This window comes from Apodemus sylvaticus, chromosome 7 (genome assembly GCF_947179515.1).
Source record: "Apodemus sylvaticus chromosome 7, mApoSyl1.1, whole genome shotgun sequence".
NCBI lineage: Eukaryota > Metazoa > Chordata > Mammalia > Rodentia > Muridae > Apodemus > Apodemus sylvaticus.
In genome coordinates this window covers 19,566,752-19,592,067 of record NC_067478.1, presented here as the reverse complement: position 1 = coordinate 19,592,067, position 25,316 = coordinate 19,566,752, and the positions used below count along the sequence as shown (strand labels likewise).

At 44.7% G+C, this 25,316-nt stretch overlaps 2 protein-coding genes across 6 annotated transcripts in view; one reads left to right on the top strand and one right to left on the bottom strand.

The window, feature by feature from the left end:
- Positions 1 to 25,316, top strand: part of Acad11 (acyl-CoA dehydrogenase family member 11) — a 64,945-nt gene that overhangs the window by 20,499 nt on the left and 19,130 nt on the right. Inside the window, exons 10-13 of the mRNA XM_052187470.1 lie at positions 4,351 to 4,428; positions 5,757 to 5,895; positions 9,247 to 9,354; positions 11,110 to 11,208. Of these exons, the coding sequence (XP_052043430.1) occupies positions 4,351 to 4,428; positions 5,757 to 5,895; positions 9,247 to 9,354; positions 11,110 to 11,208 (424 nt within the window). The remainder of the gene's footprint in view (positions 1 to 4,350; positions 4,429 to 5,756; positions 5,896 to 9,246; positions 9,355 to 11,109; positions 11,209 to 25,316) is intronic.
- On the bottom strand, positions 11,290 to 18,022 carry Ackr4 (atypical chemokine receptor 4). 5 transcript variants are annotated; one of them, XM_052187476.1, is made up of 3 exons: positions 17,791 to 18,020; positions 17,224 to 17,489; positions 12,853 to 14,469 (listed from the first exon to the last, which is right to left on the bottom strand). In XM_052187476.1, exon 3 carries the CDS (start codon positions 14,458 to 14,460, stop codon positions 13,408 to 13,410), a length of 1,053 nt encoding a protein of 350 aa, XP_052043436.1. In that variant the 5' UTR covers positions 14,461 to 14,469; positions 17,224 to 17,489; positions 17,791 to 18,020; the 3' UTR covers positions 12,853 to 13,407. The 5 variants fall into 5 exon arrangements, 4 of the variants coding, with proteins under 4 accessions (XP_052043436.1, XP_052043437.1, XP_052043433.1 ...); XM_052187477.1 differs by lacking the exon at positions 17,791 to 18,020 and adding an exon at positions 15,421 to 15,515 and having other exon boundaries at positions 17,224 to 17,541; XR_007978725.1 differs by lacking the exons at positions 12,853 to 14,469; positions 17,791 to 18,020 and adding an exon at positions 11,290 to 12,027 and having other exon boundaries at positions 17,224 to 17,609.

Genomic DNA, 25,316 nt, shown 5'->3' with positions numbered 1-25,316 from the left:
AGGGAGAACATTAAATTCTTTTCAATGTTATTACAACCTAGGTGCCAAATCAAAATGGGCATGTTTGTGTCCTGTACTACAGCGGCATTTAACATCAGGTATTTTTTGCTACCAAAATTCTTGGTGGCTTTTTGTTTATATCTTTATGTATTTTCCAAAACAAGAGAAAAGTAAGGTTGGCAGGGCTATTTCTGTGACCTTTTGAAACACCCCAAGTAGCCTAAAATGAACACATAACCCATCGCTGAAACTGCACCACGTCATTCTTCCTTTTGAAAACCAGTGAAGAACACTAGCACTCCAGTGCAGGACAGAACGAGCAGTAGTGTGGGGGCACACTCGGGCCACAGTGGTGACATCACCAGAGTTTGAGGGAGTCCCTTCATCGTCACCAGATGCTATGGGTAAATGCAGGGACCCTTGTGGAGTCCGTGGTCTCATTATTAAAAAACTTTAGAAATAGACTCGAATGGAAGCTTGGGGGCAATGTTATTAGACCTAAAAAGGAGAGCGCCCCACGGCGGTCACCGTCCGAGTCTCAGCAGCTCCTCAGAGGACGCAGAAAAGCCATGCTCTGGTGCTTAAGGCATAATTAAAGTCCCACATGGCATCAGACAGCCACATGGCCGGGAGAGAGGCTATAGACAGAGAGGAGTAAGGAACCAAAGTGCCAGGAAAAGCGTGCTTAGGTCTGGGCCAGCATCCAAAGTGAAGGAACGGGAAAGTTGAGTCAGAAAGATGGGCAGACGGAGCTAAACCCCCAGGAGGCTCAGCTTACGGGGATCTGGGCTAGGGGCAGTTAATTGTTGGAAGGAAAAGTTCATTAAAGGAGTAATTAGTTACTCCTCCTATCTCTTTAGCATGGCTGAAGATGGACCCACCCTCCTGGGGCATGTAAACACAGGTATAATTTGATTTCTCAGAACTGTAGTGTCATCAAGAGGCAGTCAGAATGAGGACAACATAAACATCTTTCATAATATATTTATTACTAAACACAAGAGCATTGACTTTTTATGGCTACCCTAGGAATGGGCATAATATGCAACCCCAAAGAGGAAGCCTTCCGATTTAACTGATGTCCTGACAGATGTGACAAGCACTCTCCATTCTGGGAGCCTTTGAAAGTGCAGGTCTCTGCCTTGTACAGCACAGGACTCCATACAAGCCTTGCTTCTCCTAAGAGGAACATGGTAGTCTATTGCCGAGAGCGGTATTGTTTGGAAGAATAATCTACAATAACTTGACGATACACACAAAAAGTTTTGATAGTACCCATGACCTTTAACCTCATAATTTTCTTAGCTGAAGTGCAAAGAAAGTAGTTGATATAGAGATAGCTTATTTATAACTATCTCTAAGCTGTCTGAGAGCTATCATCCAGTATTTCTGTTGTGCTCTTTTAGTTGTACAAACCAGAGGTTACTGTTTGGCCCAAATAGTGTCATTTAGACTTTCCCATGTTGTTATTACTTTATCATTCATTCTTGCAACTCAGATGTTTCTCTTGGAGCCAAGTTCCTTTGCTAAGAGTCAGCAGGAGCTTTTGTTGCTGCCGTTTGGTTGATTTTTGTTTTGTTTTGTTTTTTGAGGGGATAAATAGTACCTTGCCTGTTGATGATACTTTTAGTTTATCCTAATTCTTTAATGTTCCATGTTATGTTTTGAGACAGGCTCTCCCTGATTAGTTCAGTCTGGCCTCAAACTCATGATCCTCCTGCCTCAGCTTCTCAAGTGCTAAGATTATAGGTCTGTGCCACCAGCAGTAGCAGCAGCCAACAGTTTGGGATGTAAACTCCAAGATGCTAATTACTTTATCTCAGTAGTTGAAGATATTCACCCTTCAATTTCTTTTAAACATCATCATTGCATTTGTTCATTTGTTTGCGGCGGTTTGTGCATATTGAAGTCAGGTCCTAGAGCTCGAACTCTGGTCACCAGACTTGGCAGCAAGCACCCTTACGCCTGAGCCAACTCACTGTCTTCTCCCATTGATCTCTAACCTCATTGTTGCCTTGGAAATCAGCCCTCAGGCTCCGTGATCCATTACATCCCTTTTCACTCATACTTTTCTTCTCTCGAGTTTCTGAGCTAAGTAACTTCTTTGGATCTTCCTGCCGTGTTATTCAGTTCTCCACAGTCTGCCAGTGTCTAACCTTAGAGTGTCAGAAATGCCTGGAGAGCTCTTAAAAGAAATTCTTAGGCAAATGGATGGACCTAGAAAACATCATCCTGAGTGAGGTGACCCAGTTATAAAAGAACACACACGGTATGCACTCACTGATAAGTGGATATTAGCCCAGAAGCTCAGAATACCCAAGATACAATTCACAGACCATATGAAGCCCAAGAAGAAGGAAGACCGAAATGTGGATGCTTCAGTGCTTCTTAGAAGGGGAAACAAAAATACAGGAGGACATATGGAGACAAAGAGTAGAGCAGAGACTGCAGGAAAGGCCATCCAGAGACTGTCCCACCTGGGGATCCATCCCATATACTGTCACCAAACTGGGACTGCATTGTGGATGTCCCAGGAAGTGCTTGCTGACAGGAGCCTGATATGGCTGTCTTTTGAGAGAGACTGCTAGTGCCTGACAAATAAAAAGGCACATGCTTGCAGCCAACCATTGGACTAAGCGTAGAGACCCCGATGGCGGAGTTGGAGAAGGAACTGAAGGAGCTAAGCCCATGGGGGCAGCAACAGTGTCAATGGGCCAGACTCCCTCCCCCCCCCCAGCTCCCATGGACTGAACCACCAACCAAAGAGTACACATGGAGGGACCCATGGCTCTGGCCACATATGTGGCAGAGGATGGCCTTGTTGGACATCAGTGGGAGGAGAGGCACTTGGGCCTGAGTGTGTTCAATGCCCTAGTGTAAGGGAATGTCAGGGCAGGAAGATGGGAGTGGGTGGGTGGATGGGGGAGCACCATCCTCGAGGCAGGGGGAGGGGGAGATGGGATAGGGGGTTTCAGAAGGGGAGACCTGGAAAAGGGAAAACATTTGAAATGTAAATTTAAAAAAATTCAATAAAAATTAATTTTGAAAAATATAAAAAGAAGAGAGGCCCAGACTTACCAAAGTACCATAGGTGCACACCTGCTCCATGGGTCCCCAGGGATTCCCCCCCCAGGGGGGGCACTTCCTGTCCCACCAACCCTTGAGAACTCTCAGTAACCTTAAGCTTATTGCCAAGGCTTTCGTCCCCTTCGGTTCCTTTTCAAGTCTGTTTTGTCGATTTTAGTAGCCCATTGTCAAACTTGTAATTCCTTTCTTTCTTCTTGGAATTTACTCTCTGCAACTGTTTTATGCCAAATGTGAGCAGTATCCGTGGTTGGAAGGAAACCCGTTTGGCTGTTTGGCTGAATCTTGTCCATGGTGGTTGGTTTCCTGCAGTGGTTAGGGAATTTTCAGGATGGACTTTAGGGTGATTTTTTTTTCTGAAGGAGTTACATGAGTTTTTGTACAAAGCTCTTTCCTCCAGAAGGGCTGGTTAAGTTCCTGCCAGCTGCTTGAGGCTGATGCTGGCAGAACATTGTAAACTTGATTCGGGTTTGAGGTTTGAGGGCCGCACAGGTCTGGCATTTGGATCCCACACTTGGGTGAAGGCAGGTTTCAGGGCCTGACATTTCTTTCTTCTGTTTCATTGCAAACTGAGGATTTTTGTTGTTGTTGTTTTTGTTTTTCTGTTTCTCTGTTCTATTTGCTCCCTCCTTGGGTCTTCTCAAGCTGGGAAGGAATCAACGTGCTGTGTGCTCTGTCTAGCCCCTGGCCTTATCATAAGCCTGTGCCTTGCTGATGTGGCCCATTGAGAACCAAGGCCTAGGTCAGCCTCCACAGCCCAGAGGACAAACTTTAGCTCCCATCCTCCTGCCTGTCTGAAGGATGTGGCTGTTTTGTTGTTTTCTTCAAGAACGACTTGCATTTCTTACTATGTCTTTAGTTGGTACCACTTCACACAGCCTTTTCAGTTGAGGGGTTTCTATACTCATTGTGTACCATGCTGCTAGAAGCAGAACACATGAACCTTGGGAATAAGATTATTACTGTCTATTACTGCCTAATATTGAGGCAGAATAGTTGTTGATGAGCAAACATTTAGAATTTTTGTTAAATTCTGCACCTATTATTAAAAAAACATATTACTAACCAGGATGGTGACACATGCCTGTAATCCCAGCTCTTAGACAGCTGATGCAGAATTAGGAGTTCCAGCCCACACATGTGTGAGAGTACACTCTCTCTCTCTCTCTCTCTCTCTCTCTCTCTCTCTCTCTCTCTCTCTCAGTACTCGTGATCTTGTTACTTTGTATTAACTTGGCCTAATCATTTTCCCTTCACTGTCTTAAGGAAGTTGCTGAATACTATGCTCAAAGTGGAAACTCAGCAGAAAAGTGGGGGCACCCCTTCGTGATAGAAAAACTAAAGGTAAGAGAAACAAGAAAGCGCTCAACATGGGGAACTGCGTGTTTGGGGGACCTTAATGATCATTGTTGTCATGTAGGTAAAGGGTAACTACAATGAGAGTAACTTTATCCTTTTCTTTATGGGCTTGATACATTGATCAGTCTGGATTCAGCTTGTGGCAATTCTCCTGCCTCTGCTGCCCATGTGCCTGGATGATAGGCATGATAGCTCGTGCTCCAGGAATGACTTCTTTCTTTCTTTCTTTTTTTTTTTTTAATCTCTTGTTTTTGAAACAGGGTTTCTCTGTGTAGCCCTGGGTATCCTGGAACTTGCTTTGTAGATCAGGCTAGCCTCAAACTCAAAGAGACCGAACCTGTCTCACTCTCCTGAGTGCTGGGATTAAAGGCGTATACTACCATGCCTGGTCACCAGAAATAACTTTCTTAAAATATAGGCTCTCTTTTTTTAATCTGGGTTTTTAAAAATCTTCTTTGTTTATGGTAGCTTACACCTGTAATTCGGCTAGCACTTGGGAGGGAAGCTGAGGCTGAAGGTGGAGGATTTGTGCAAGTTAGAGGCTAGCCTGGGCTACATAGTGAGCCAGAGCTGTAGTATGAGTCCCTTTTTAGATAGAAAGGAAAGTAGTGGGGGAGAAAGGAAGGAAGGGAGCGAAGGAGGGAGGGAGGGAAGGAAGGAAGGAGGGAAGGGGAAGGGAGGGAGGGGAAGGGAGGGAAGGGAAGGGGGAAAAGAATCTACTACCAAAATTGGGTTACGTGGTATCCTGAATGTGGTTCTGATGCAATAGTCTCTTTGTGCTGCTCTTCCCTAACCATCTCTGAGGTGAGCTGAAGCCAGAGCAGGCTATGGGACTCGGAGGCTGGGCTCTCGCTGTGGGACTCGGAGGCTGGGCTCTGGCTTAGTGGAAGAGCTCCCCCCTGGTTCATGCAAGGCCCTGGGTTTGTCCAGCAAGGAGCAAAGCCAAGCAGGACATTTGTGCAGTGTGGTGTCAGGTCACACGCCATGTTTTCAGAGCTTACCTGAAATACATGTACTGTTTACCCTCAAAGGTGTGCGGGGTGGTTGTCACCATTAGCTCTGAATGAGAAGCATTGAAGTATGCAAATTTAGTTTTAGAGCCAAATCTAAGGGAGCCCGGAAAGCACGATTTCCCTTAATTATTAAGCAACTATTGACTTTCAATGTGTTGTTAACTCCTTGATTTAACACAGAGTACAAGACAATGAAATAACTCCAGAAATGCTTTTAAATTTCAAAAAGCATTACCACCAATAACTGCTTAAAATAAGCTACTCTGGTAAATTTTGATCACTTGTCCATCCCCTTGACAGGAAATGGCTAAAGCAGAGGGCCTGTGGAACTTGTTCTTGCCAGCTGTGAGCGGTCTCAGCCAGGTGGACTACGCCTTGATTGCGGAAGAGACAGGAAAATGTTTTTTTGCGCCAGATGTTTTTAACTGCCAAGCACCAGGTTACTACACATAGTTTTCTTTAATACTTTGAAAAGGGTTTCAAATCTCTTTATTATAAGGAAGTTTTTCCTATATAAAGTCATTCACGTACAAATTTGGGCATAATTTTACAGCTACTCTGAATGCAGTATACAAGTGGATTTGAGGTCCTCGGTGGGCTGTTCTTTCAGTCAGCATCAGCAGACAGAAGTAGCCACCGAGAGGACTGGTTATGTAAACACCCCACTTCCTGGTTGGGGTTGGGTATTTCTACAGCTAGTTGATCTCCCAGTCTCTCCATTGTGTGAAGTTTTTGCCCAGGCGGCTGCCTTTGTTTCTGTAAGGCGCTAGCAGCTATGTTACCAGAACATTGTAAACTCAATTGGCAGGATTTCCTATAGTGCCCTGCTCAAGGGTCCCAGGCTGCCTTTTATTGTATGGCCCTGGTGTTAAGGCTCTCCTCAGAAGAGCTGGCACCATGTTGAGCAGACTGAATGGGGTATGCAAGTGTAGTGGATCTCAGAGAGAGGAGTCCAGGTTTAGCAAAGTGGCTCACGCTAAACTGACTCACTTGTATGTAAAATTCAGGTTAGTGGATAGGCTTCTGATAGCGCTTCTCCCTGGCATGGTCTCCCTCTGTCTGTACCAGTTTCTCAAGTCACTGCCTCTCTGCACTGTAATTGGTCAAAAAGCTGTGGTAAGAGAAATGTGTCCTCAGTGTCTGAAGATCTTATCCCAAACCTACCATGCTGTTAGGACACACTGCACGTGCTGTGTGATTTTATATAAAAGGAAATGGACTGGTAATCCTGAAGTTCATAGCTTTTGTCCTCACTCTTCCTATTAAGACATGCCTTATGTTGTGACCCAATATGTAGCACATATAGTGCACACATGCATTTGTAGGTAGATGGCTAAATATTCCTCTATTTCTATTTATCTAACACAAGTCTCATGAAACTACCTTTCCTTACTACATGTGACATTCAGATGTTTTCTAGACCTAATGTATTAGTTTTGTTCTGTTTTTAGAATATGTTAGACATATTCTACTACTTAGAGTTGTGGCACAGTAATGGGCCATGCGTAATGTGCTAAGTTTGGCTGCCGGAAGCTTGCTTGCAGCCCTGCCATGGCCTCTCCATTTCATTTGTGAAGTCACTTGTCCCCAGATACTCATGGGGGGTTTCCTAAGATTGAAATGTCTCGAGTCTGTTATTCTGCTTAAATACTACCACAGATTGTTGACAATTTAAAATTAGTTTTTGACTAAGAAATGACTAAGCAGTTCTCTCAAGCAGAAAGACAAGGAAAACCAAGAAACCAAGAGTCTCCTTTTGAGGTAGAGCTGTTGCAGAGGCCTGGGTGCTGTGTGCTGGGGTGTTTTCCAGGCAGACTAACAGGGAGTTGTGGCCGGTGTTGACTGCATTCTGCCAGAGGACCCTTAAGCCAGATGATTGACTTCTATCTAGTTGCCCAAGCTTAGAAAACATACACACCCTTCCAGTTTGTCTGTTTCTTCTCTTCAAAAATCGATATAATTTTATATATTAGAGTGCTGATATCATTAATTTCCAAATCTGTCACTATAATAATTTAGGGCCTTTGGATTGATTTTTTTTAAATAGACTTTTCCCCAAACCATAAATAAAAAAATTGTCAATTTCTCAAAGTAAAACTGATAATTTCATATTCTTTCTCTTTTAGGAGGATCTCATGTATCCCAGAATGTCCTCATATTTAATATGTAGCTAAACATATCCTTGAACTCCTCACCTTCTGCCTCCATCCTCCCCACATCTGAATTCTAGGATTGCCAGTGTGTGCCATTGCTCCCAGCAACTTAATTTTGAAAAGTTTCAAGTACTCATTTTGTTTGTACTATAACAAGTAACCCCGAATTTCAAACAACCAAAGAAAGCAGACAGTCCATTCTGTTGATTATAATTGAGGGCTTCTTTTCTCCCTTGCTTAAAACCAATGTTGTATTTGTATTAATCTTCCAGGAATTCTGTTCCTCTTGATTCAGTATTAATATCTGAACATAGTGTAAAGGTATATTTTTTAAAGGATGATTTTAAAATTTAAAAAAATGTTATTTATATGTGTGCATGCTTATGTGTATGCAAGTATCCTGAAAAGGAAAGAGAATCCCTGGAGCTGGAGTCACAAGCTATTGTGAGCTGCCTGATATCGTGGTGGGTGCTGAACTAGGTCTTCTGCAAGAGCAGGAAGCACCCTTAGCCCCCAAGCCTCTCGCCAGCACTTGCCAATGTATCTTGCTTGATTTATAATTGTCAGTTTTCATCAGCATTTGAGCAACCATCCCCCAAGTCCCAGGAGGTGACAATGAAAACCTTCCTTAAAATCTCCAGAAGATTCAGTCAGAATTCTAACAACATTTTACAGGAATGGAAATCAGAGAAAAGCAGAGAGAATATCTTGCTCATAATAAACTGATCCTTTTCAGCCGTGAGGTAGAGCCGTGAGGGTGGTGTACTAGACAGCACCCCTCAAGACTGGAGTGGATCGGGTGGGTCCTTCAGGGATTCTGCTTCCCTACAGGGCATAGATTGCCTTTCACAGAGGAATGGGTGTCCAGTTACGATCCATCTTAGAGTACATGCCTATAATCCCAACATTAATGAGGCAGGAGTTTGAGGCCAGCTAGGATAATGCTGAGAAAACCTGCCTCAGAAACAAACTGAACAAATAAGCTGTGCAATGGATCCCTGGGTTCTGAGTTCGAGTCCAGCCTTGTCTACCGAATGAGTTCCAAGACAGCCAGGGATACATGGAGAAACCCAGTCTGGAAACACAAACAAACAAACAAACCAAGCTCTGAAAGATAAATGAGAGTTGCTGAATCCAGGGCAAAGGGGGTCTCTCAGGGCGGGTGAGTAAAGAAAGGTTCCCGCAGAGAACACAGCTCCTGAGCGGTTTACTCACCTATGACTAACAGGCCGTCTCAGAGGCCTGGCCCAACACTGTGCCTGAGGGACAGCATGCACACTCGGGCTGGAGGCCCACTATGGAGTGTCAGTTCCTCTCCAGGAGCACAGGAGGCCCGCCATACTGTCATAGCAGGCAGGGTTTAAGTCAGGAATGGCTCCCTCAGTGCTAATTGAGTTAGACCTCCGAAAGCCAAAGGAATGGACTGAGCAAGCATCCAAGACTCAGAAAAAGTTAATGAAATATGAACTGAATGCTGTGTGATGCAGCACGCCACATTAAATGTTACAGTTAATGTACATCCAGAATATTCTCATCAGCAGACACTTTATTTAAAAACATATCGTCTGCATTGTGCTCATAAATGTGGACTTAGCACTGGTAGTTTCAAAGGTCAAACACTTTGTTCTCGTGCGCAGACACAGGCAACATGGAGGTCCTGCACCTGTATGGCAGCGAGCAGCAGAAGAAGCAGTGGCTGGAGCCTCTCCTGCGTGGAGACATCACCTCCGTCTTCTGCATGACAGGTAGGAGCAAGTCCCATCCTGTCTCCTGTTATCACCACCCCGGGGTGTGTATGTGGAGTGATGGACTGAGGCAGGGTGGGCGTCGGTCGGCTGTAGCCAACTTTACCCACAGCCAGAAATGTGTTTATTTTGAGTCTGGTTTGGAATGCTGGCACCCTCCCACATTCGGGATAAGCACTCCTCTCCCAGGGAGGGGTCCGGGTATATTCTGGTAATCTGTTTTGGCGTCAGTAGTTAGGTGATGTCCTTTAAATGACGTTGTTTCTGCAGTTGCTGTGCCTTGATATTCACCTTTGTGATATTGATGTGAATATAAACTACTCAACTCTTCTACAACCCTAGAAAAACAGAACTTAGACCCGGGGAAAGACTGCTGAAGCTACAGTATGGAGCAGAAAGCCAGGGACACTCTGAGGAGAATGGTGTTGACACACTTGTACCCTCGAGAAAGTGATTCAAAAGTTCCTTTAAAGACGAAAATTATCTTCTCAAATTGAGTTTAGAATTAAATTCAGTCTGGTTTGGTCATAGTATGACCTTTTACTGATGGCCAAATTTTACTATTTTCTACAACCGTTTCTATAATAACAAAGTTCTTTCTACTTGAATCGTCAAAAGGCACGTATTGACCACCTACAGAATGATGTGATGACAGTGTTTACACAGCACCAAGCTAAGGTCATGAAATAAGCCTCCCAACCCCGTCTCTGAAAACAGCGCCTGGAGCTTTAGAACAAAATGCACGAAGTAACCGAGGTCTCCCTTAAAGGAGCAGGGGAGGGCTGGGGACACGGCCTGGCATGTGCAGTGTTTGCCACACAAGTATGTGGAGCTGAGTTCCGTTCCCAGAATCCACATAAAAAGTCTGCTGCTGTAACACACAATTGTAATCACAGCACTGGTGGGTGCAGGAGACAGGAAGACCCATGAGACTGGTTGGTCAAGCTAGCCAATCACCAAGTACCAGGTCAATACCATGCAATGACAGACCTGTCTCCAAAGTGGGGGGTGGGGGGGGAGCCCAGGGTGGAGAACCTGAGGAGAAATGACAACTAAAGTTGTGAGTTGTGTCCATATACACACATGTTCTAATATGTGAGCACACTGATACACGCACACACACACACACACACATTCATGCTGACACACAAACCCAAATATAAGTTCAAGAAGCATCAGAGCAGTGTGGGACTGAGGAGAGAGCTGATCCGTAAATGCCATACTGTGAGCAGAATTTACAGGTGCTTAAGGTTTCTCACAGAAAGCATGCTGGAGACCTAAGTGGTTAGAAGATTTGAATGTTGGGAGTGTGGCCTGGCCAGCCCATTCCCAGGAGCACTTACAAGGCACAGGGAGGACTTGTTAATGACAGCAGAGAAACCCAGCCTGCCTGTAGTAAAAGCAAGCTCTCGTTGTGGAAAGTCAGTCAGTGTTTTTATCTATTTTTGGTGACTAGAAAAATGACGAGTTAGTTGCATGCAGACTCGGACATGAACAAGGGCATGAGGAACGCAGTCGTCAGTACCAACCCTACACCTCCTCCTCCATCTATCTTCCCACTCATAGGTATTGAGTGCTTACACTGTCTAGGCTCGGAAAAGACCAAGGGGGAGAATAAGAAAGATTAAAAAAAAAATAAAATGAAATGAAAAACCAGCGTGCCTGGCCTCGAAGAACTTGTAGTTTCTGTCTACGCCTCTTTGGCTAACGACTGATTTCTGCCCGCCTGTAAACCAAGCCATTGTTCCTTTCTAGAGCCCAACGTCTCATCAAGTGATGCCACGAACATCGAATGCAGCATCCGGAGAGATGGAGATGGCTACATAGTTAACGGCAAGAAGTGGTGGAGCAGCGGTGAGTGCTGTCTGCGGGGGAGGGGGTGGTTCCCACTCACTGCTGCATGATCACAGCTGTAAATTCTGCCTCTGAGACATTATCAAACTTAGAAACAGTACCAAGAGAAAAGTCGTGGGGTAGGTCGTGGGGTCTGGGGCATGCAGTGGTGGTAGAAAACAAGTTAGCATGTGTTTGGGGTTCAGTCTTAAGTATCAGCAACAATGGTATGTGTGATACAGATTTTATTGCCTAAATGCAGGTTTAAGTGAAAAATAAACTTTATACATAGCTGTGGGTTAAAAGTGGGGTCCCGCGTCCAGCTCAGAGCCCAGGCCACTGGCAAGGCAGACGCTGGGAGTTGGACCACGCATGTCCCCACGAAACCACCGGGTGGGTGTCGGGCTGTGAGAAGCCACAGGGGTGGGGAAGAGCAGTCTGTGGGGTTCCTGGGGAACCGGCAGGGCCAAGCTGGTGGGTCTCTGGGCCTCACGGACGCTGAGGACAAAAGGTTCTCACTCTTGAACACAGTAGAGGTCACTGGATGTTGCGGAAGAGCTGAGAACAGAGTGTGAGCCCACGGGCAGGCTCTGGCCAGGGGCCGAAGGGAAAGGGGCAGAGGGAGAGCACCGGCTAAGTCCCACTGGGATGAGAGTCTTCTGGCTTGCACGATGGCTTCCTGGAGGGGGGGTGGCTCGGGTTGGCGGAAGCTGTGGCTGGGAACGCTGGAAGGCCTAGGAGGGCCATTAGACATGTGGCTCCTTGGAGGAAGACCTACTCCATTGTTCCAGCAAGGCGGGTCCAGATGAGAAGAGGCAGTCCATGGTTTTAGAGCGTTTTCTGTAGAGAAGTAGAGAGAAGTTGGTGAAGTAGAGGCTGGCTGGCCATGGCCACATGGAGAGAGTGGGGAAGGGAATGCGGAGAGAGGGAGAGCAAGGGGCAAGAGAATAAGAGAGAGGGAGGAGAGGGAGGGGGAGGAGGGGGCAAACAGCCCCTTTATAATGGGCTGGGCCTACCTGTCTGTACTGTGGGAAGGAACACACTGTGGGGGTAGAGTCCAGATACAATAGCTGGGGAGGGGCTTCAGGTGTTGTGTACTGATGGCCACAGAATTATGGAGGCCTGAGGGTTCGTGTCAGGAGCCTAGGTGTCTGGGAGCATGGCCGGAATTATCTGTGGGGTCTCCTAGCCTAGCCCAACCAGAGCACCGTCTGGCTGCCTTTCAGGTCTCACACATAGGGTAGTATATTTGTTCACCATCTCTCAGTGATGGGCCAGCAAACATGGGCAAGTTCTTTAGGAAGTTATAATAAAATTAGACTCTAGATAACCGACTTTTAAGGCTGGTTTCTGGAATGTGAAAGATGAACCCAGCCTGTATTTGGATAATTTTCTTTGGTGACATCATCAAAGCAAATTGCATGTATAGGACCGCACCAGGGTGTGTGAATATCATTATGGGCTTGGCCTTTTTCTTGAATTACTATTCTTTCTTTTATGTTATGTTATGTTATGTTATGTTATGTTATGTTATGTTATGTTATGTTATGAAATAGCTTATAAATTAAGAAACAAACAAAAACAAAGTAAGTTTGTTCTGATTATTTTAAGCATTAGAATTTTGCAAAAAGAACTGATTAAAATTTAAATAATTACAAATAAGTATAAATTTCTCTTAGCATAAGTTTCTTTATTAATGGTTTTAGATTGCCAGACTCACAGCATGATGTCTCTTTTATTTTAGCTTTTTATTTTGAAGTTGGTTACTCACAGGAAGTTACAAAGACAGTACAGGGTGGTCCTGGGTGCTCAGTACCTCGTTGGCTGTTTTATATTACATAATTGCTATCAGATTTGAATAACCACCATTGCTGTGAAGATGCAAAACACCCCCCCCCACACACACACACACACAAACACACCCCACACACAAAGACTTCCTCTTTGCGGCACAATGAGTTTCTCCCTCCTGCCAAGCTGTTTTCCTGTCATTGGCTTTAGTTTCTACATTTTGCCCGCTTGTTTACTCTCTGGCGTCTGTCTTCCTTACCCCACCCCCACCCCTTACCCCCTTGTTACACATTGCAACAACAGTGTTTGGTGTTTGATGGTTGAGTCTCAGTGTAGTTTGTGTGTGTGTGTGTGTGTATGTGTGTGTGTGTGTGTGTGTGTGTGTGTGTGTGTCCAAGCAAAAAGCAGAGGCGGAGAGCAGTTTTATATTTAAATGGTAAAAGAACTGGTTGGCTCTGTAGGACCCTCAGAGTCAAAAGGAATTTCCTCCACGTTCTGTCTCTGTCTTCTCCAGGATCCATATTTCTTGGCCACTCTCATGATATAGTTTTTGAAAGAGGCCCCCATGAAGACATACAGGATGGGGTTGAGGCAGCTGTGGAAGAGCGCGATGCTCTCCGTGACTTGGATGGCGACATCCATGCGCTTGCTCATGTCGCAGTTGGTGACCAGCAGGTAGATGGCATCTATGGCCTGGCAGAACTTGACAACGTTGTAGGGCAGCTGGGTGACAATGAAAACAACAACCACCGTGAGCAGAACCCTGAGGGGGCGGGACTTTTTAATATTGGGCATCTTGATAAGCGTCCTGGCAGTGATGGCGTAGCACACGCCCATGATGAGAAAGGGAACCACAAAGCCGATGCAGATTTCCAGCATCTGAATGGATGCTTTCAGGGATGTTCCTAGGTGGTGGGGAAAGATGGGAGTGCACCTAGCATTCTGATTCACTGTGTAAAAAACCAGCTGGGGTATGCTCAGCAAGATGGCGGCCATCCACACACAGCAACAGATGATCCAGCAGGGTCTCCCCGCTCCTGATTGGCTGGGGGCCTTCGTGATTGCCCAGTATCGGTCAATACTGATACAAGCCAGGAACTGCATCCCGGAGACAAAGTTTACCGTGTACAGGGCTGAAGTTACTTTGCACATCATTTTGCCTAGAATCCATCCGTGAACTGCATTAACTGCCCAGAAAGGCAGTGTGACCAGAAGCAGCAAGTCTGCTACTGCCAGGTTCAGAATGTACACATCGGTCTTGGTCCTCTGTTTCTTGTAATAGGCGTAAATCGCCACAACGACGGAGTTCCCTGCGAGTCCAATGACAAAGGCTACCGTGAAGAAGGCAGGCAGGAAGACTTTTGCGAACTGCCTGACCTCTTCCTTTATGCAGATCACCTCATACTGGCTGTAGTCATGGGTGTAGTTCATCTCATTCTCCTCATAATAGTATTCCACTGACTGGTTCTGCTCCAGAGCCATGGCGCCAAGCTGTATGACAAGAAGAACACAAAAATGCTCACTTCAGCACTGCGTAAAAGGAAGCGGCTTTGCCCAGCACATGGCTTGTGTTTTCTCTAGAGAATAGACTGTAGCTGTCACATATGTGAGCCTAGCTCTCCCTATGGAAACTTCGGTGGGAATCACACGGAGTCAGGTCCCCTGTCCTTTGCTCTCACATGTAGGAACTGGCGTTGCTCCATGGTCAACAGACAGTATCCCAGCCCTTAGTCAGTAAATCCTAGGTAAACTTGAAGACTTTTAAGTATATGAGTTGCTTTGTGTTTTTGAATGTGTTTGTGCATGTGTGGTCTGCATGCATGCACGTGTGTTCATGTGTGTGGATATGAGTGCACATGTATCTAAAGGTTGAAGTTGATGTTAGGAGTCATTATATGCTCTCCTCATTTATTGAGATAAGGTCTCTCAGTTGAACCCAGAGCTCACCAGCAGGGCTATTCTAACTAGCCAGCTTGCTGCAGACGTCTGATCTGCACCTTGTAAGTGTGGGCACTGTGGATGGGCTGCAGTGCCCACCCCTCATTTACATGCATACGGGGCCCCGGATGCTAGTCCTCACACTTGTACAGCAAGTACTGTGACCATGGAGCCACCTCACCCAGTCTGCTTTTTAATAATACAAAATGTAATCAAAGAGCAGAAGATATGTTGCAATTTTATAAATGTAACTTAAGTCTTGTAGAGTATATCTACAGTAAATTAAACTGTTTTACTTATTTGAAAAATAAATGTTTTAATTTTTTATTCTGGAGTTACTTATCATTTTAATTTAAATAAATCAGCTTGACATTGGCACGGAGTCACTGGTCGACTTTGCTACACGAAAGCCTCTTTAGCTAGCTTACCTCTAAGCCTGACACTACTTGTGTCCCCTGGTCCCTCTAACCTGAAAACTGGCACCATCTTTAACTCCTCGCTTACCTAGATCCCTGGGTTCCAGTTAATCTGCAAGATCGTTGGCAATCCTCCTGCCTTAGCCTCCTCGGTGCTGGAATTAGATGTGTGAGCCACCACACCTGGTTTGGATATTCAGATTTTACCTTGTGCACACATTCGGCCTCGTGTGCTCAGACATACACACACACACACACACACACACACACATGTCCCACTTAATGCTGCTGTCTTTCTATCTGCAATCTGACTGTTGTTTGTCCTTCTTACCCACTGTTTGTCTAAAACATTCTTCTTGGTATTGTGCCTCTAATTTACCAGCTCTTCGCCTGGAAGGCGCTTCACTTTCCCGAGAAGGGTATATACAAGCTCCCTGGAATGGCATCCAGGGTTCCCTCCTGCCCCCACCTCCTCCCCCCTCCCGGCCCCCCACCTCCTCCCCATACTCCACACAGTAGACAGTAGTACGAGGAGTTGCCAGCTGTTGCCGACACACTCTGCGGTGACCTGCCACGCCTGCCCATCGCTCTCCCCCATTCTCCCCCAGCACTATCTTCTGCCCCTCCCCCCCCCAACTGAGAGTAAGTTAGCTTGGATTTTTCCTCCCCAGAAGACTCCCAATCAGAGATTTGACTCCATCCCGGGGAGAAAATGTGTTTCCGAGCTCTGAGTCCTCTGTAGCCTGACAGTTTGATTTCTGGTTGTGACTGGAGTGTCATTAGCATACCTGGGACACTCTAACTGTTCACGAAATATTTGTCAGGCTCTAAAGGTTTTACCACCACATATAAAGCTGTTCTCACAGAATGGATAGATGATATGTTTCCTATCTCACACTCAGGAATCACACACTGGCTAATAACACTGTAGTGTACAAGAAAATCTTGCAAAGAATCCACAAGTGTAATATGAATATTATAATGACTTTCCATATTCTTATTACAGGCTTTTTAAGCTTCTTTATCTTAGGTTGGCTATTTTTATCCCTCAAAGAATTTCAGACTTTACAGAATCAGTCATGAAAACAAGTATTTTCAAAACAGTACAGGAAAGAACATTCAGTTTCAAAAAAAAAATCAAAAAGGTCTTTAACTTGCTAACTCTTCTTTGAACGAGTAAAGCACAGTTAGGGTTCCCCTTGGGGAACGTGGGCTGGAGAGTTGTTCATTATTATTATTATTATTATTATTATTATTATTATTATTATTATTCAGAAACTGAGTACCAGCAGTCTTTAAAGACTGTTTCGTAATTAAAGGTGTCTCAAAAGCTCGGTCAAGGAAGACTTCTGCAGCCTCCACGGTTTATGCACTAATTATTAACACAATATAAGCTTTGTTCTTTCCTGGTATCCAGAAATCTGGAACTTGACGATGAAGAGCAATAGAGCCAAATAAAATGTAAGGATGAGCATTTGACAGTGAGGACGACCTTCCAACAGTGTAAGGAAGTTAGAGCGAGGAGAGACTGTTTGCAAGAGAGCACCCTCTGCAGACTTGTGGGAAGATTCCTAAATGCTTTTTATAATCATCTTAAGAACAAAAGAAAGTTATTTTAAAGAGCAGAAAGCAATGACCCTGTAAGCCCTGTCTGCTCCCTGACAACACTACAAATCAGCAATCTATTGAAAATAGCATTTTCTTCCTGGTACACTCATGTAAAGTGTAGAGATGGTCTTAGTAGCTTTTTTGTGACAGATGTAAATGTTTAAACTCTCCTGCACCAAGTCCCCCATCCTTCACTAAGATAAAAATACAAAATCTTTGGGCTTAAAAAATTTCAGAAATGCATATTCAGATCAAAAGGAGGGGAAAAAAAGAAGGCACCAACCTGTTTAAGCCTGGAGAGGTGCCGTCTGGAGTGCAGAGGAAATCAGAGGACCTCTCTGACTTAGGCAACTCTTGTTTTTGATTTTACACCCCGCCTTTATCTTGGATCTGAGAGAGCTTTCCTGAAACTTAGCCTCCGGAGCACTTGATTAAGTGCTCTGTAAAACCTTCCTGTGGCGTCCATCCAAATTCCTAAATGTCCTGGGGTACAGATGGAAGGAGTTCCAGTTTGGCTCCCAAACTTCAGGATCATCCGTTTCCACTCAGCTGAAGGGAACAAGAGAGTGCCTGTGGTTCACCAACCTCTGGTCAGCCAAGAGAGAGACACTGGCAGCATCCAGTGCCCACAGGCCCTGCCCAGGGTGGGGATGGGGGGATGGTAGCAGGGTTTGGGGGAGGGAGGGGGAAAGCTCCAGAAATACTTGACCAAGTTATTTTGTCTAAGAGGGAAAACTAAAATGATTTTAGTTATAATTTATAAAATTATAACTAAAGATAAAATATAATTTTTAACCCATAAAGTTACCTTTTTGAAAAAACCAAATCAGGCAGTTAAAGCAGGACTTACTGATTGCATTCAACTCAATTTTAGTTTCCTCCTTTATTGGAGCAAAGGCCGGGCTCACTGCAGGATTCTCTCTGTAATCCAAAGTGTGAGTTTCTAGAGGCTTTCTCCCGTTTCCTTTCTCCTGTTTCCTTAGAACCTTTTCCTCAAGGGCCAGATCAGAACCTTCAAACTCCTGCCTGTGGAGAGGCTGTTTTACCATGGCTGCCAAACAAGTGCACCTTAGAGAATGTAGCCTGGGTCCTCACATTTGCATACCATTGCCCCATTTTCTCTGCAAAGCTGGCCTGTTCACCTGCAGAAGTTATTTTAGACACAAGTCTTTTCCCTCAATGGTTGTCACAGCCTCCATGTTGATTCATGCAAAAGAAACTCATTAGTATGCACCTTCATCTTTATTTCCCCCAGGGTATGTCTGAGAGTCAAAGTAGCCTTTTCCTGCTTAGCCACCTCTCTCTGAGGAAGCATCCTCCCAGTGCAGTTCAAACTGCTTAGCTCTAGATTTGTGCCGTTTGCCACGGTGTAAGGAACCCACCACCAAAGGTCAGCGTTAAGCATCACAGTGAAGTTACTGAAAGAGAAGTTGCTCACAGAGACACACTGCCTGTGCTTCTGAGCAGATGCTAACGCCACTTGTTCTCTTTGTTAACGATTGTAGGTGTCTTGCCTGCCTGTGTGTCCACAGGCCTGCAGTCAGATCTGCTGAAACTGGAGCCACAATTTCGAGCTGCCCTATGGGGGCTGAGAATGGACCCGAGTCCTCTCAAAGAGCAGCCAATGCTCCCATCTCCCCAAGCCCAAGCTAGTGTAGTTTACTAGGGAGATACAAGCACATCCACAGCTGGCAGAGTGCAGGCCTAGCCTGGGTTCAGTTCTCAGTCCCTAGAAGCAAGATACACTGACTCATAGCTGGAATCCCAGGACTGGAGTTTGAGGCCAGGCTGGCCTGGGCTCTGTGAGACCTGGTCTCGAAAGAGAGAGAAAGGAAGGGAAGGGAAGAGGAAAGGAGAAAAATTACACACACACACACACACACACACACACACACACACAGAGGGGACTTCTACTCAGCCATAAAACAGAAAGACGCATCATTTTTAGGGAACTGGGAAGAGTTATGATTATTTCAAGCAAAATTAGCTAGACCTAAAAACAAACTATATTTTCTTATATAGAGACTCTGAGGTGACTGTGGGGGACTATCTGGGAAGAGAAAGAGGGCCAGTGGGAGAGGAGAACAGGAAAAGAAGCCGAGGTGGGGTGGTGAATATGGCTAAAGCACAGGACCATCCATCTGCCCAGGGAATAGTGCTGCCCACAGTGGACCCGATCCTCCCATGCCCATTAACAATCAAGACAGTCTCCCACAGGCATGCCCATATTTCATGGCTGATCTGGGAAATCCTTCCACTGAGATTCTTTCCGCAGATGACTGACTCTAGGCTGTGTCAAGGTGACAGTTAAAGCTAGGATGCTCCCAAAATACCTCACATCCCACTAAAGTACTTCATAACAGTTTCTGTCTTTCCACAGCTGTCTTGTCCTCTGTGTATTTTAAGCATTTCTGGTGGTAACTTACTCAGAATGCCAGCCTGTCAGGTAAGAACTCACGGAGCAGTGAATCAGTCAGTTTGAGCAACACCCTCTGTTTTGATACCAGGGCTAAAGTTCTTACTTACATGTCCAATGTTAGCCTTTTTCCATTTAATCATGCTATCTCTGGCACATTTCTGGTATCCTGTGACGCTACCTGTTATGCACTTTTGATATTGCTCTGTGAGTGCTTGACTGTGTCTTCTCATAATTCTTGTTTACCCTACCCTAAGAAACTGTAATTTCTTATCATTTGGATTCCTTTTGTGAACCAGTTGTAATTCTATAATAATCTTTATAGCTTTTGATTTAAAAAAAAATCACATTCTTGAAACTTAAGCCCTATATAGAGAAACCCTGTCTTGAAAAAAACAAAATCCAAAAAACCAAAAAAAAAACAAAAAAAACAAAAAAAACAAAAACCAAAAAACCAAAAAAACCTTAAGCCCTCAGGACACAAGGGGCTTCCGGCATGATGCACTGAGTTCCGCCTGTGTGTGAGTCATGGTGAATAGACCCCTGCACTGCACTGCTGAGTTTTCATTTCTTCAGATACAACTAGGAGACTTGATGGTAACAGGAAATTTTGACAAGATATGAAGAGTAGCTGGGTGTGATAACTCAGGCGTGTAATCCCAGCAATCCTGATGCTGAGGCAAGGACCACAAGTCTGCCACCCATCTAGGCTACCCAGTGACAGCCTGGCTCAAACCAAAAGCAATTAAATAACAACAAATAAGGAAGAAAGAAAGAGTGTGGCATGAAGTGAGAGGATGGAGAAGACCATTCCCACTGTGAGCATCATCAGAGCACTCGGATGTCTGTCCCACTGTGAGCATCTTCAGAGCACTCAGATGTCTGTCCCACTGTGAGCATCTTCAGAGCACTCGGATGTCTGTCCTACTGTGAGCATCAGCAGAGCACTCGGATGTCTGTCCTACTGTGAGCATCAGCAGAGCACTCGGATGTCTGTCCTACTGTGAGCATCTTCAGAGCACTCGGATGTCTGTCCTACTGTGAGCATCTTCAGAGCACTCGGATGTCTGTCCTACTGTGAGCATCTTCAGAGCACTCGGATGTCTGTCCCACTGTGAGCATCTTCAGAGCACTCGATGTCTGTCCCGCTGTGAGCATCGTCAGAGCACTCGGATGTCTGTCCTACTGTGAGCATCTTCAGAGCACTCGATGTCTGTCCTACTGTGAGCATCTTCAGAGCACTCGATGTCTGTCCCGCTGTGAGCATCTTCAGAGCACTCGATGTCTGTCCCACTGTGAGCATCTTCAGAGCACTCGATGTCTGAACCGCTGTGAGCATCATCAGTGCACTCAGATGTCTGTCCCACTGTGAGCATCTTCAGAGCACTCGATGTCTGTCCCACTGTGAGCATCTTCAGTGCACTCAGATGTCTGTCCCACTGTGAGCATCTTCAGTGCACTCGGATGTCTGTCCCACTGTGAGCATCTTCAGTGCACTCAGATGTCTGTCCCACTGTGAGCATCTTCAGAGCACTCAGATGTCTGTCCTACTGTGAGCATCTTCAGAGCACTCGATGTCTGTCCCACTGTGAGCATCTTCAGTGCACTCAGATGTCTGTCCCACTGTGAGCATCTTCAGAGCACTCGATGTCTGTCCCACTGTGAGCATCTTCAGTGCACTCAGATGTCTGTCCCACTGTGAGCATCTTCAGAGCACTCGGATGTCTGTCCTACTGTGAGCATCAGCAGAGCACTCGGATGTCTGTCCCACTGTGAGCATCTTCAGAGCACTCGATGTCTGTCCCACTGTGAGCATCTTCAGAGCACTCGGATGTCTGTCCTACTGTGAGCATCAGCAGAGCACTCGATGTCTGTCCCACTGTGAGCATCTTCAGAGCACTCGATGTCTGTCCCACTGTGAGCATCTTCAGAGCACTCAGATGTCTGTCCCACTGTGAGCATCTTCAGAGCACTCAGATGTCTGTCCTACTGTGAGCATTTTCAGAGCACATGATATTCCTCTGTTGACTTTTCCCCCCACTTTAATCTCTCTTTTATTTCTTCTCAGAATCCTTGTGAGTCTCATTTTTTTAAATGATTTGTAAAAACTATTTCCCATCTTAACATAGCAATGTCCCTTGGACCCCAAACTGCCTCTCCCTGTATCCATTTCCTGGCTCTGGGCTGGTAGCATTGTTTCTCCTGGCAATGGATGTTTAACTGAACTGTGTGCTCTACCATGACCATCATTACTTAGATAGCCTTCCAACTTCTTCTTTAGTGTCCATATTACATGTCAAATTCATATTTTGAGTTTTTAATGTCACATTTTTGCTTAAGCAAAAAAAACCCCATTTTTATCTAATCTCACCATCAGTAAGTTTCTGTAGAAGTGATATTTTATTGCACGTATCACCATAGTTTGCTCTATTATTTCTTTGGGAAATTTAGACCTCATCTTAGTATTATAAATCACATTGTAGAGCAATATCTTTGTAGACAGTGATAAAAATTGACTTAATCTAATTTTAGAAACTTTGAAGACGGTAATGAAATATATACATGTACATCCACATACACATATACAATCTTTTGTCTTCAGTGCTAAAGACGGTGTTAGCATGATTCACTTGCAGTCATAATCATGAATCCGCCTACGTTGGTGCATAGAAAGCTTCTGCATCCTTTAGAGGCCTGTGTTATGGGCTCAGCACAGCATGTTTGAACAGTCCTGATGGAAACTGGCTGAGTGTTCTTCACAATCAATACTACTGAAGTCAGTGTACTTATGCCCCTGCCATTTCGTAGAGGGACAGCCATATTTACAGGATAAATATAGATGATAGAAAGTGGCCGGGAGGTCAGAGACTGAGGGAGTCTGTAATTTCTGTGGGCGTTGCCAAGCTGTATTCCTTAGGTGTGGTTTTACTGTGTCACCCCACCGGCAATACATGGACGTGCCCGTTTTCCTAACTCCTGCTTCTGTGAAGTCCGTACATAGACTGTAGTTTCAGAATGCTCTACTTTCTACCGTGCCCCTGCTCCCCCTGTGGGAGCCATGAGCTCCTGTAGCGTTACCTTTGACACTTAACTGTACGTGGCATTTCATTGTTGCTTTTTTCCTGCTTTGACTTGGGGAGTTGGTACAGTGCTGGGAAAATCTCTTTAATTTTTATCTCTTCTTTTTGTAAAAGTGTTCATTGCTCATCTTTATACTGATTCTCCAATAGTTTTAATACTCTAAGGAGATATTAAAATAATATTTTGTCAGGTTGGAGAAATGGCTCAGAGGTTAGGAGCACTGACTGCTCTTCCAGAGGTTCTGAGTTCAATTCCCAGCAACCACATGGTAGCTTACAACCATCTGTAATGACATCTGGTGCCTCTTCTGGTGTGCCTGAAGACAGCAAAACTCACATATATTAAATAAATGAATAAATATGATTTATGATCTATGCCAGGCAATGGTGGTGAATGCCTTTAATCCCAACACTTGGGAGGCAGAGGCAGGCAGATTTCTGAGTTGGAGGCCAACATGGTCTATAGAGTGAGTGCTGGGATTTATACAAAGAAACCCTGTCTCAAAAACAAAACAAAACAAAACAAAACAAAACAAAACAAAACAAAACAAATTGTCTAAAATGCTGAAATAATTCTCCAATTTTTGTTATTTACCTTTATTTTGTAATATAAAATAAGTTTATATTGACAAAAATTTGATCTTTTTCTATTACTTTCATTTGTGGTTTCCTTTGTTGTTGGGTGTTTTGTTTATTTGTTTCTGTCTTTCTCGTTGTCTGTTTAATTTTAAGAGGCAGGGGCTTCATGTAGCCCAGGCTGGCCTAGAACTCAGTGTGTAGTCAAGGATGAAATTGAACTCAATGTCTTTCTGCCTCTATAAACCAAGTGCTGGAATTAAAGGCACACACTAGCACAGCCAACTTCATTTATAGTTTTAAATTTCAAAATTCCAATCCAAAGATCTATAAATATTTTTTATAGCTGTTTGTGAGTTGTTTCTTTAGCTTTGAAAATTTAAACGCTAATCTATTTGGAATTAATTTTGATCCATTTACACTGGAATTTAACACTTGCTAAATAACCATTACTTAAGTATCAACTTTCCTAAAGATAGTTCAGCGTGTGCCAAGGTCTGCTTTCCCTAATATAAACGGTATGAGCCCTGAGATGACACATTGGATGATTTTTTTCCCCTTAATCGTGGGATTGGATGATAAACATTTCCAAGTGGAAATTTTTTAACTCATAATGTTTTTTATCCTGATTTGAATCATTAATATTGGAGCTGAAGCCAAATTAAATTTAAGTATTTTTGCTCCAGAAAGTCCGTGATGTTAGAAGACATGGCCTGGCGACCTCCTGGTGGCTGGCTGTGCCCTGGGCGGTGCCATGCGTTCACAGATTGCTCAGATCACATACAGTGGTCACGATAATGCTAACTGTCCTGAGGGATTAAGCTGATGTGCAGACGTCAGGGGGATGGAGTTTGTAGTCTGACTGGATGCTGGCACTTGAACAGTACAAGTCTGTGTTGAGAACAAACATCCTTATCTGGGGCATTTGTTTTCATCTGAGAGGCCTGTGATCCGCAGATATGCTGAGATGTTCCCTGGACTCTGCATTTCCTACAGCCTGTCTCATTTCTGACATTGTGCATCCTGTTCAGTGACCAAAATGACATAAAAGAGGGGTTCTCTTCTCCAGAAGTGTGTCCCAGCTGCCGGCCCTGCCAAAGTCAGCCTGGAGCTTGGGGAAGCTGATGTATTTATGAGCGTTTGCATCTCATTCTTCTGAATCACAGAGGTTAATTACAAAATATTTTAAGTTTTATCCATTGTATATTTACCCTGACTTCCTCTACTTAACGATCAGCAAAAGAGGCATGTTAGGTGTTTTGTATTTTAGAATCCAAGTTATTCTCCATGTGTTAATGGATACGGCAAAATTAAAGAATTGTTTGCCTGATTTTTTTTTTCTTCAGAACTCATCTGCAATCTATCGAGGGCTTCTGTGACAAAGTGCCTAAGTCTTTTCCACTCTGAAAGTCATGCTATTGGGAAACATGGCCAGGGGAAGGGGTGGGAGGAGAAGGGTGTATATTCTAAACAGTGAAAAAGAGGGCTGTGAGTCAGAGCTCCAGAAGGGGAAGGCTGTGTTTGCTTGTTTTGCTGACACAGGGTGGCCTTGAACTTCCAACGCTCCTGTCTCCACCTCCCAAGTGCTGTGATTACTGGCCTGCACTACCACTCCCAGTTTTATTTTACTTATTTTTACGCAGTGTTGGGGTTGAACCTGGAGCTTCATGCATGCTAGACTACCGTGGTACCCCTGAGCCACGTCTCCAGCCCAGGTGGGACTTCTGACATCAGTTTCCGTTAAGACTTGTAATGAAAATGAACCATAAATCATGTCAGGATGCCCTGTTCCTGTCTTCAGCCGTTTGCTCACCAAGGGGTTGGTATGTTGTATGTGGCACAGCTTATGGGCCTTAAGGTGCCGGCTTGAACTAGAAAAAGATTATTAAAGAATTCAAAGTGAGCTATTATATTATGGCGTTTTATTCTGTAATCTCTTAAGAATGGAAGCATGACCTCATGGGGGCTGGAAAGATTGCTCAATGGTTATGAACCCAAACTGCTTTTGCAGAAGCAGCACCCACACCAGACAGCTTCCAACCACCTGTTCTGGGGAAACTGATGCCTTTGGACTCTGCGCATGCGCACTGCACTCTCTGCCCTCCTCCCCCTTGAGACAGGAGGGAGGGAAGAGAGAAGGGGGAGAGGGGATTTTTAAAAAGGCTTAACTTCACATGATTACAGACTCTGGGCAAATAAAGGGAGAAAAATCTCCCAGCTGAGTATTTTCAGATAAGGAATTCTAGCTACAGTCCACAATGACAGAGAGAGGTTGCCATTTAAAACAAAGTCCAGAAATAACTA